General features: G+C 42.2%; 1 protein-coding gene across 2 annotated transcripts in view; it reads right to left on the bottom strand.

Moving 5' to 3' along the window:
- Positions 1-12,941, bottom strand: part of PIEZO2 (piezo type mechanosensitive ion channel component 2) — a 449,780-nt gene that overhangs the window by 11,123 nt on the left and 425,716 nt on the right. For both annotated transcript variants that reach the window (XM_039220835.1, XM_039220834.1), the window contains 4 exons: positions 12,463-12,610; positions 12,132-12,346; positions 6,297-6,455; positions 4,425-4,572 (listed from right to left, as the gene is read on the bottom strand). In XM_039220835.1, the coding sequence (XP_039076766.1) occupies positions 4,425-4,572; positions 6,297-6,455; positions 12,132-12,346; positions 12,463-12,610 (670 nt within the window). The remainder of the gene's footprint in view (positions 1-4,424; positions 4,573-6,296; positions 6,456-12,131; positions 12,347-12,462; positions 12,611-12,941) is intronic.

Below are 12,941 nucleotides of genomic sequence, written 5' to 3' on the forward strand. Positions count from 1 at the left end.
GTTTTAAGGGATCGTGTGGGAGAAAGTTACTTTACTTCAGATTCCCGAATAGTCAAAAGCTGTGCCTATCAACCACCTGCTCTTGGTGGGTGGAAAAATTTTTTTCACTTCATTCATGACACATATTGTCAGAAGGCAATGTGGTTCAAGTCCTGTAATAAGATCTATATGATCAGAAGAGCCCTGTCTCTTGGGCGCCAGGACTCCACTCAGGCCCTCAGTGGGTGCTGTGCTGAGTGGCAGGAGCTGGGGGTGGTGGTAAATGTGTGCATCAAGTGAGGGACTTGCTCTCTCATACAAAAGCAGTGAGTTTGGTGGGGACGGAATCCCTGCCATCAGATTTATTAAGGACCCACCAAGCACTGGCACTAAGCAAGATACAAGGAGCCAGATGCACCGTCTGGAATCAAAAGGGCTTCAGGTCTGCATGTGTAACCCTTGCTTACATGTTGCTTCTCAGTGACCTTTTTGCCTTCCAGGGTTACCCCTGAAGTTGGGCAACACACATAATGTGGGGGTTGCCTCCACTCCCCAGCCTGGTTGTGAGATTTATCCTGGGAGGGGCACAATCTCTCAGGAGGGGGCCATTCATTTCACTAGAGTTAAGGTAAGGAAAACTTATCCACATTCTGCCTGAAGGTGCTGAGCTCTCGTGACAAAGGACGAGACAGGTCTGGGAGCCAGCACTGCTACAATGGCTCCTTGATGGCTGAGGTCAGGCCTGGAAGTATAGGGCGGGAGCTGGACAGAGGTGCGGGGGTGGGGGGGGAGGCATGAGAGCCAGTATGGGCAGCATTGTGAATTCTGTGCTCAGGAGATAGTGCCTGTAAGTCGCTGTGCTCTGAGTTAGGGCATGATGTTCAGCTCCAACACTGCGTTTTGATATCTTTGCACTGGAGTTTAATACTTTTAAATTTAATTAAATGGATTATAATTTTCTATTGCAAAAGAAAAACCACAGTATTTGAAAATTTCAGATATATAGTCACACACACACACACACACACACACACACACAGATTTGCTTTCTCATCCTTTTCTCCAGGAGGCCAGTTTAGACAAGGGGCCTCTCACCCTAATGCAGGAGCGCTCAGGCATTATGCAGCGAAGTGTTTTGTCGGTTAAAGACTTCTCTCTGCCAAGAACAGCTTGGGTCTCTCCTGCCTGCAGCGGAGCCATGTCAGTTCCTCTCCTGGAGACCAGCCTTTGAGGTTCATCGTTGAAGGCCCCCGAACCTCCCCATCCATTCTCCCCCTCTTCCTGCTCAGCCCTCTGTGAGCTTCCTGGAGGCAGGACAGGGCCAGGACCTTTGGACCTCTCTCTAACTCCCCGCTTCACCTTCCAAAGGGACTGTTCCCTTCCTGTCCTGCACTGCCCATCACCCCTTTCCTGGTTAAGCCAATGCTCTTCTGTGTCTCTCTGTTTTTCACGCCTTGTCAATGCTGCATTTCTGGTCAGCTTCCTAAAGTGTCTAGGGACGTGGCTACCTGGAAATCACTGTAGACCAGGGCTGGGAGCAAGTGGCCTGCATTTGTGTGTGCTCATAGGCCAGCACTCTGCCTTTTAGGAAATTGTTCTGGCTTCATAATGTGTGTTCATAAAGGCCCCAGAGCGTAGCACATTCGACTTGGAAGACTTCCTGAGAAAAGTTACTTTTAAAAGCATCTTACTCTTCTGCTTCATACTGGACAAGAGATCATCACTGGTAACCCTTCTGTTTCTGATGGAACAGAGTAGAAACTTGTGCCAGATTCGCTTGGGCTCCCCTGATACTTACTTACCTCCTATACACCTAAGTTCCTTAGGAAATTGTACTGATTTAAAAGACTGTTACTCTGAAATAGCCAGCGACTGGGGCGCCTGGGTGGCTCACCGGGTTAAGCGTCCAACTTCAGCTCAGGTCATGATCTCACGGTTTGTGGGTTCGAGCCCCACGTTGGGCTCTGTGCTGACAGCTAGCTCAGGGCCTGGAGCCTGCTTCAGGTTCTGTATCTCTCTCTCTGACCCTCCCCTGCTCATGCTGTCTCTCTCTTTCTCAGAAATAAATAAAAGATTAAAAAAGATTTGAAATAGCCAGCGACTGAGCATAAGATAGAAGTATATATTTAAGGAGAAGTGATACATTCATATGAGGATTCTTATTTCTTGAAGATAAAATAACAATAATAATCGTAAAACTCATGTTCTAGGGCACAGCAACCCTGTCCTTCACAAGGACTATGGGCAATGGCTGTGACTTCCTCACTATAGTATTAAGAAGGTTGTCACCTATTGGCTCAAAGACAGTGGAAAGCTTGTAAGAGCCAACAAATGGGGCAGACACAGCCGCTCCCATGAAAGGCGGCCCTGTATCCATGTGGGACAGCAATGTGAGCTCTGATTCAAAAACTCCCACTTGAGGACTCTCCTCCCCTTCATCCAGAGGAAGATGTATCTCACAGTTTCCGGTGCCCCATGGACAGGTTCTGGGTTTTGGATGCCGTCTTTCCCTCCTGCTGTCAATAGATAAGTCAGTCTACTTCATGCAGAAGCCAGGCTGTGTGATGTGCAGTTGGTTCACTGCTCATCTTTCTCCAGCTTCCTGTAAGATGGCCGTTCCTCTTCACCACTACTAACTTATTCACCCACACCTCTGATTCCCAAGCTCCCCCCGCCCCCACTTTATCTTTTGGCTCTGATACTAAGAATTTTTCTTTTCCTTTTTTCTACTGTTCTTTTCCTTAACATCTACAGAGGCTTAGATCCTATCTATTCTGAAATTATCTTCTGACTTGCCTGTCTCTTGAACCACTTCTCTCTCCAGTCTTTCTCTTGCCTGTGCTTGGTCCCTCTGGAACAGCAGCCACAGGATGACCCTGGGCAAGTCTGTCTAGCGACATCCATCCCAAACTGCCAACCCGCAGAATTGTGAGGAAGGAAAATAGTTGTTATTTTTTTTAAAGTTTATTTATTTTGAGAGACAGAGCACAAGCAGGGGAGGGGCAGAGAGACAGGGGGACAGAGGATCCGAAGCAGGCTTTGTGCTGAGGTCAGAGAGCCCGATGTGGGGCTTGAACCCATGAACCTTGAGATCATGACCTGAGCTGAAGTCAGATGCTCAACCAAAGGAGCCACCCGGGTGCCCCCAAAATGGTTGTTATTTTTAAACCACTAAGTTTGATGTGGTTTGATGGCAGCAATAGACAACTGATATGATAAACTGCTGAATGAATAAATCTAGGACCTGTGCTTCCCAGCACAGAGGTTTCAGGATGTAGATTCTCTTCTGTGTGACGTGTATGTGGACACCTGGCAGCAGCCACCTTCTGAGGGAGCCAGTCTGTGATGGGGTAGCTTCGATTGTTAGGAAGTTCTTCAGATGCCACTGAAACTTACTAGAGCTTCTGTCTACCTGTCTCAGCTCTGTTATCTTGAGTCTTCTAAACAAATTCAAACTTTCCCTCTATTTTCTACTATTTCTAATAGATAAAAGCGACTATTATTTTGGCCTCCTTCACACAGAACAATTCTCGGTTCTTCCTGCTTTTCTTCATTTGTCATGATTTCTAGATGCTTTATCACCATGATTGTTACCTTCCAAGTCCCTTTGGCAGAATATCTGCCATATTCTATCATTTTATCAACTTTTCTGCTCCTTACAAATGAGGACAAGCTCTAAGATTTTAAGTTTAATGCCAGCCCTGTCTCCTTTACTTTCACAAACCCCATAAATACAGGAGCTGCAGGTCAGTGGGCCCTGTGACTATGAAGCTGAAATTCCAAGAAGCAGCAGCAGAACATACTAGAAATTGTATACACTAGAGGGAATTTTTCCAAGGAGAGTATTATACTGGACACTTTCTACCACCTCACTAATGCTTGTTGAGCACTTCCACTGCTCTTATGACTCCTGTTTCAGATGTTAAACTTTTGAAAAATCCAATCAATAACAGTAATTCTAACCATATTTAAACTTTAATATTCAACCTAACAGAATAAGCAAATATCCACACTTCAATTTCCTTTGCACGAAGAAGTTACACTGTCCTGTCGCTCATCAAAGAGTGAATCAGAGGGTAAGCCTGAGTCCAAGCCACCTGACCCCACTTTTCTCCATCATACCACATTCTTTTTGGCTCCCAAATGAGCCATTTAAGAATTATGGGTCACACAGCAATATATCATTTCTTCTTTTAAAAATAACTACCATATAAGCTGGCCAAAAGAAGAACACATCTGGATGCCATTGCTGACTAAGGCAGCAGTGAGTCCAAAATTCCCAAGTCCAGTGGGGTGGAAACCAATGGGATATTCACAGGTCCTCACCATTTTTGCCTCCTGTCTCCATTTATTTGGCCACAAAACTTGCAGAGATTCACATTAATCTTATAACTAGACTGGATGGAAGGGAAATCAAAAGGGGTAAGGCATTTTTATTGGCTTACTTTTTCAGACTCCCGCCAACACTTCAGGATGAATATGTGAGCATAGATGTCCTCCACACAGATCCAGCTGGAGAGGCTCAAGGTCGTGTCTGTCCACACCCAGTCCATCACAGCCCTCAGCTCAGTCAGAAAAGGAACAAGGCGGAACCTGCCAGAAAACACATCTTGCTAGAGAGGCAGTTGTGGGGTAGCCCCCGCCACCATCCCAACCCCAGGAGCTCATGTAGTTCCTTATTGTTTTAGCCCTTTATGACTTGGGAAAAATTCTCAAGGTGACCCTTATGGTAAAATGCAACTTGGAATACAACTGTTTTTCATCCTAAGTCAATGTATGAATTAGTGTTTTCCATTCTTTTTTCTATTTTTTTTTCCTTTTTGCTGATGGTCTTAACAAATTAGGATTCTCTTTAAGTTTGAAGGTGTCCTCTCCCATTTCTCTCATCAAAGTCTGGTAGTTTTCATTGTATAGATCTTTTCATTTCTTTGGTTAAGTTTATTTCTAAGTATTTCATTGTTTTTGGTGCTATTATGAATGGGATAGTTTTTTTTTTCTGATGTTTTGTTTTTGGCATATGGAAGGATCACTGATTTCTGCATGTCAATTTTATATCCTGTAACTTTACAATGAACTCATTGATTACTTCCAACAGTGCTTTGGTCGATTGTTTAGGATTTTCTATATTTAAGGTAATATCTTCTGCAAAAAAAAAAAAAAAAAAACCCACATAATTTTACATTTTTAAACATGTATTTGTTTATGTTATGAGAGTCTACTGATCACAGGATTATTGAATATTGGCGATTTGCTGTTGAATGAGCTAGAACAAGTTATATACCTGATATATGAAAGATGAGGGGAAATGAGAGATGTCAGAGGGAGCAGGACATGGGCTTGGGGGGCACACAGTTGACTTAGTAGATGGTAGACTTAGTAGATACCTCAGGTTAGTAAGATTCTGGCTTATGTTCTTATATTTGGGGATGGGTTGGCTTGGGCTCCCCTCTGGTCTAGGAACTATTCCCCGTTTCTTGATTAACACAGCACTTTTCCCAGCCGGAGAACGCAGGGTCACCCCAGGGCCTTCAGAGAAGCTTGGGTTCTCACTCAGAAATTCTCTCCTAGGCCACTCAGCTCTGCCAAGTGAACACTAATCCAATCCCCAGAAGAAATATCAGGCCAGACACAGAACAACACTAAGCGATTCACTGAGCACACTCGACACCTCTTCTGTGACTAAGTCAGCTGTCGCCAGGTCTGGTACAACCAAGGAGCCAGCAGTGCCATGAGCAGCCTGGCCTTCTATGCTGTGGTATAATTTTCATTGGAACAGAGAGGAGATACTACCAATGAAATTCTTACATGGAAGAGCCAATATGCTTTGTGTGAGTAGCTAACTTACTACCAGGAACAAGTAAGTCATGTGGCATTCTGGTTGAGGTTAGGTGGAATAAATGGCCCTCTTCAATGGAGGAACTCACTGTATACACAACATCCCAAAGGTATTTTGAAATAGTACAAAGACCAAATTTCTGTTCCACTCTGCCCATATATATTAATACTTAAGGATCATGTATCCCTATTTTTCATCCTGAAATTTTACCACAGTAATTATGCAGGATCCAGTAACAGAAAATTAACCCAGGTGGATAATTCTAGAACAATATGCTGACCAGGTGTGCAGTAACTACACCTAGAAAGGTTATTTCAAGAGGCGTATCTGTCTTTTACCAAACAGAAGAGTTCTGTGATGATCTGTTTTGCCACATCAGCTTTTTTTTTATCTTCCTGTTTTTTCCCAAGGAAACAAAATGCCTTTCTATTGACAGCCTCCCCTCTGTAGGTGACTGTGACAACACAGTGTCCTTCCTTACCCTTGAAACAAGAAGAGGTTGACATAATTGTAGCTCTTGGTGAGGAAGTTTCCAAGGACTCGCGTTGGGTAGCCACAACGGATTTGGTAGGCAGACAACCCGAAGTAAACACATTTCACAAAGTACCAAAGCTGAGCAACCAGGTTCTGGCTGAATTTCCTAAAGTGCAAAAACAGAAAAGTGAAATAATGGAATATTCTTCTGGTACAAGAGGATACCAGTTTAAGATTAAAAAAAAAAGTCGAATTGCCGCTCTGGCACTCAGAGCCAATTTGGTCAATTGTAAGGAATTCTCTGTACACAGTGGATCACATCAAAGGCAAAACATAGGGTAAGAAAGTCTAATAATTTAAAAAAAATTCTACAAATGGTGCCTCCAATATATTAGTGCATAATTCAGTTGTATAGGCCAGGAATAAACTAATTTATTTTGAAGTGAATTTACTAATTAGCATTTACTTACAATGTGAAAGAGGCTGCTACTGTGATCCAAATTAAAGTTCATCAAAAAATGCATTGTTTTTCACTTCAAAGTACCTGTAATTTGGAAGATGTAGGAGGCAGTATCCTGAGAAATGCATTCCCTCCCCACCTTTTTGCTATCCTTCTATAAAGGCAGGTTTAAGAAAGTTTCAACACCCTGATTTGGGTTCCAGTTGTGTTTACAACCTATAGCATTTGTTCCTCAAGCCATCATGCTCCAGGGGTCTATGTCTTCCTTTGAAGATTTTCCCTACCTCTGAAAATCTATGATTCCATGATCTAACATTCTTTTCTCTAATGATGTCTTCAGCCATCGAAATGGTAGTCCCTTCTCTTGGTGAATAATTAATGAAGAGACCCATTGTGTTATACAGTGCATAAATGCTGGCATAAGTTTGAGGGAACACTTGGAACTAAATTTCACAATAGAAGAAAATCTGGAACATCTTTTCAAAGAAAGGTGAGCTATAGGACAATTTTTAACATTGGATAAATGCAGAGTTCTGCAAGAGGCTTAAACATTTAGTACATTTTTAAAAGAAAATAAAAAATAAGACTTTTGACTTGCCAAGATGTAGCTATCATCTTCCCTGTGTTTAAAATTAAGATCAATAGTAAGTATTTTTACACATGTAGTGTATTCCTCTTTATGTTATGTTTTAGATTTGTCTTATTAACTTTTAATTTTGACATTAGAAGAAAAAGCGTGTCATTTTTTTTAACTGAAAATAGCTATTTAGTTGACCAGATCTGAGAACCAGCCAGGAATGCGTGGGCCTGTGTGTCTCAGGGACCTAGGGACCTCTAAGTAGATCTCAAACAAGTACAAATTGCAAAAGTATTGCATATAAGTGTCTTCCCTGTAGAGAAACCAGCTTTGGTATTTCAGGTCCTAATGTATTACATATATTTGACCATGATCTAGCACTTGACAGAACTTTACAGACAGCCCATATCAACTATTCTTTCCCTCTTCCTTTCCAGGGACTGTGTCTATTGGTGTAGTAGTAAGAAAGAACATTCTTTTAGCTTTCCACGGAAATGTCCTTGGATTTTACAAATAATTTACATGAAAACTGCATGAGGAAAAATTCTGTATCTATCAAAGTTATAATCAAAGATATACAACTGTGTTGTCTTCTATCCCTTATAAAAGGACCAACCCATGTTGTGATGAGCACCGGGTATTGTATGTAAGTTTTGAAATCACCAAATTGTACATTTGAAACTAATATTACACTGTATGTTATGTTATGTAACTGGAATTTAAATAAAAACTGAAAAAAATAAATAATTTCCCTTCCTTAAACCTTAAGGTGAATCAACTTGGAATAAGTAACAATTGGTAGTTCCTAAAGTAATCCTGTTACATCTAATAGGAACATTAAGGCTGTTCCACAATAGAAGAACTTTTCTTTTGGTGGCCTCTCCATGTTTTATTACTAGTGGCTGGAGTCATGCCTTACTCATCTCTCTGTCCCCCACAGCACCAGCCACACAATACTTTGTAGACTACAGGCAACCACTGAGTTTGTGGACTAAATAAATCATGTGCGTACACATAGGAAAAGTCATTTATGAGATTAATTATTCAAAATATTGGAGCTTCCTGATGCTCAATAAGATAACTGGTAGCCAGAATTTTTTTTCTGTATAAACTCCTAATCTGTTCCTTCTCTTATTCTTTTTCTGTTTTGAAAAGGATTTAGATAACATAACTATTAATGAGTGTTTTCTTTTGCACAATAATGAATTAAATTTTCAGCAACAATATCTGAAGGAGAAGAAATGAATTTGGGAGGTTAACAAGTGATGGCAGCATGGCTTGAAATGACATGAAATTATATTGTCACTGACATGCTGGTAATCAAGACTCAAGACTCACCAAAACTAATATATCTTGAATTAAATATCCAAAAATAAAGATAGGGTAATCCATTGCACTGAGAATGACCATTAGGTGAGGCTCAGAAGTGAGATCAAATGAGACAGAAATTATCTCTGTGGCCTTTTTTTTGGGGGGGGGGTAATGTTTATAGCAGCTTTATTTGTAATTGCCAAAGAAATATAAACAACCCCAATATCCTTCAACTTTTGTACATTTAAACACTCTTTGGAACATTTACATGATAGAACACTACTGACCAACAAAAAATAATTAAGTACTGATACATGCAACAACATGGATGAATGTCAAATGCATTATGCCAAGTGAAAAAAGACAGCCTTAAAAGCCATAGGGTGTGGGGTCCATTTGAATGACATTCTGAGAAAGGCAAATTTGTAGGGACAGAAAATGGATATACCAGAAACTAGAGGTGAGGGATAAGCCTCCATTAGAAAAGGGCATAGGAGGTTTTTTGGGTGATGGAATTTTTCAATATCTTTGAAAGTTTTTATCATTTAAAAAATTGAGATTATATTAGTCTTAGGTATACAGCTGTGGCTATAGTTTTAGTGTTTATCATAGTGCCTCAATCTCTGGAAGCCCATCATGTGGCCCTTTGCATGGGGATAGGTCCCTGCTTTATTCACTTTGGGGTCATGCCCCTTTTCACTTGGTCTACTGCCTTGCACATAGCAGGTACTCAATAAATGAGCTTTGAATTGAATGTGCACTATTGTAAGTCCCAAACGAAGTTTTCATTAAGTCAGTCATTACTACAAACATTCCAGCTCTATTTGGTTTGCAAGGCATTGTTGCTTAATCCCCAAAACCTGTGAATATATTACCTTTCATGGCAAAGAAGGCTTTATAGTTGAGATTAGGTTAAAGACCTTGAACTAGGGAGATAAACCTAGGTTATCCAGGTGGGCTGAATCTAATCAATGAGCCTTTAAAGAGAGAAATCTTTCTCAGCTGTGGTGAGAGGGAACCATGGTGGTAGAGGCAGGGACAGGGTGATGTAATGAAAAGAGGACTCCACTCACTGATGATGGCTTTGAAGACTGAGGCGGGGCCACCAGCCAAGGAAGGCTAGTACCTCAAGAAGCAGGAAAAGGCAAGGAAAGGGATTCTCCCCTAGAGCCTTTAGAATGGAATGTGGCCCTGCCTACACCTTGATTTTAGTCCAGCAAGTCCTGTGTCAGACGCCTGACCCACACAACAGTAAGATGATAAATTAATTTTGCTTTAAGCCCTAAGTTTGTGGCAGTTTGCTACAGCATCAATTGGAAACTCATACCAGCAGGAATAACCCAACTATTTGGTAATTTGATCCTGCTGAAGGATTCTCCATGGCTTCTCTATTGCCATATTTCTGGAAACATCAGTCTCTATGAACTCGTCTATCAGGACATGGTAAGATCCATGCTCTGGAGCTCTGTTCTGGGGATGGAAAAATAAAATCCCTTTCACAACTGCACAATGAAATGTAGGCTGGATTATTTCACAAAATATGCTTGGAAGTGAGCACAGGATGCTTCCCATAGGAGGTGGGGTGTAGCATAAAGTAGGGTCAAGAGGTCTGTGATTGGGATCTGGTCTTAATCATGAGCCAGCTGAGTGACTTTGGAGACATCACTCTTCTGTATGGGTTTTACCTATTTTAATCCGTGAAATTAGCAGGTCTAGAAAGTTTTTTTAAAGGCCTCTTTCATCTATGAAATTAAGAGTTTCAGGAAGTCTGGTAGAGAATGCCCATTGATGCATTTAAATATCATGGAAATAATCCACATTCATCATCTGACTACCATGGGTGTTGAATGTGGTTTATTTCTCTGCGTTGATATGTATATAGAATTATTTAGAGAGAAAATTTATTTTACTTTAAAGACCAACAAATAAGATCCACAATGTTCTTACAAACCAATACAACAAACCAGTATTTCAACAACAAGCTTGCCTTAGTCTGAATTATTTTTATCAGCTGAGATATGTTTACTCTCCCCATATGCAGTATGATGTGAAGGACTTATTTGGCTGTTGATAGTTTTCTGGGTAACAATTCTTTATTTACTTAGTTCTACTTCAGACTCATGGGAAATACCCTAATTCCATTTTCCCTTTTAAAATATTTGCATTGCCACCAAAATCAAAAGGTCACAGCCTAACCATTCAGGTGACAGTAGACATGTGGCTGCAGCAGGGTCAGAAGAGAGTTGAATTTCCTTGTTAGGAACGCCACTTGAGTCAAGTTATGAACCACACAAGTGAGAGCAATTTTCATTGCTTTCTAGTCACCCTTCAGATAATGGTAGTAGCCAGCTGGATTGCCATGTTATTCACAAGGCTTGGCCAGGAATGACCCTTGACGTATGATAAAAAGATCAGCTTATTGTAAAATATGAAGACTTTCGATGATGTGTTCGCTAAAACGATCATTCCTATTACATTATATGGGTGCTTCCATGTCCCGTTCTGTTGACCCTTTGCTCCCATAATCTCCTATTTATAGCAGTCTCCTTTGTTTTTCTTTCATTCATTTGTTCATGTGTTAAGTACCAGCTTGGTCCCAAGTACTGTTTCAGGTAGAGGCAACCTGGGAAACCTAAAGGTTGAGGAGGAAGAGTGGGTTGGAGGCAGGAGAGAAGGGTAATGAATAAGGTTCTCTGAGGTGCAGGAGGACATGGTGCCCTCAATATGACTGGAGCTTAGAGCTCAAGGAGACAGAGGGAAAGGCAGCAGACAGCCACCTCCAAGGATCTCACCAGCCCTTTCCCCATTGGACTTTAGGCTGCTCTTTTTACATGCCCCCCCACCACCTCCCACCCCATATCCAGGCCATTTTAACAAGCAGCAATTAGCTATATTAACAGCAACAGCAGCATCATGGCGTCATGGGGCCACATGCTTCCACCCCCTCCCCACGTGCTGAGACCATGCCAGGCGCCTTCCAAATACTGTCACGTACAACCCTCACAAGTACTCTATGTGGCAGACGCTACTGTTATCTGCTGGTCATTGCCCTCTGTATTTTTTTCTACTAAACAGTCTCCATTTTGTTTCATCCATTTCTCATAGGACACAGTCTGAGAGCCTCTCATTCCCTTAACAGCGGCCGTAAGACCACGCTGCAGTTCATCTCTGTCTACTTAGACGTAGAGACAATCACAATGGACAGCCTCCAGTTTTCTCATTGCCAAGGTTGCCACTTCTCCCACCCTGAAAAACCTGATTGCTATGAATGCCTATGAACATACAATGAAACTGCGTTTGAGGAATCAGTTCACGTTTTGGAGCCACACTGAATTTAATATTGATGATGAGCCCTAACTTTTCCAACCCATGGTGCTGTTCTGCTGTGCCTCTGCCTGTACCTGGTGATTTTGTTCTGGCGATGCATATGGGATGATAACCTTCTGGGATATATTTGCATTAAAGCGGGTGTGTGCCTCCAGCTTTCACCTTACCTCTCAGTCACACCAGGCAAGATGAAGAACATCCAGAAGTGAATTCCAAACACAAGAATGACCTGGAAAATGACCTTTCCCAGTACAGTCTTCCTGAGGTATAGCGCTCGGTCCACCACCATGGTTCCAAACTGAATTAGAACCATCACCAAAAATGGCCCAGGAACCTGGTCCTCTGACAGCGAAGAGGTGATGTCTGCCGCTGCTGAGTGTTTCTGGGAAGAAAACAACAGGTTCAGGGACGAGTGGCACTTCACAGGAACAGTATCAGCCTTACTCATTAGAAGTGTGGTGGCCTTTGCCTCCCCCACCCCCCACCGCCCCAACCTACCCCAAAGGCCCAGAAGCCAAAGACGATGATGACAAAGTCAACAGTGTCAGCCAGGAACATGAGCACATATACGTCGGTCACAGCACTGTAGTCTGGGTGGATGAGGTTGTAGAAGAACTGTCTGATGGGCACATATATTTGCAGAGTCCTGCAAAACAGAGACCCTCAGCACTTGATTCAGGAGGGGCAGGATGGGAGGGATGACCAGATATTTCCATGATTCCATTCCTCTGAATCCCTCTCCACAAGCAGGTTACACCTCCCTCTTCAGCTTCCACAGAGTCTGGTGGGAGTGGTTCCTGTTCTAACAGCGAGTGTAGACATTCATTGCCAAGGAAGGCACTATGGCTCCTTGTGCTGATGAGACCCCGGGCCTCTTCTGTTGTGAGAAGCAGAACAGAGGGGTCTAAAGCCCCAGAAATGAGGTGCTGGGTTTGTCACCTGATTCAATTACTCCCTGACTGTGAGCCCCTGAGCAT

This window comes from Hyaena hyaena, unplaced genomic scaffold (assembly GCF_003009895.1).
Source record: "Hyaena hyaena isolate Hyena2069 unplaced genomic scaffold, ASM300989v1 scaffold_910, whole genome shotgun sequence".
NCBI lineage: Eukaryota > Metazoa > Chordata > Mammalia > Carnivora > Hyaenidae > Hyaena > Hyaena hyaena.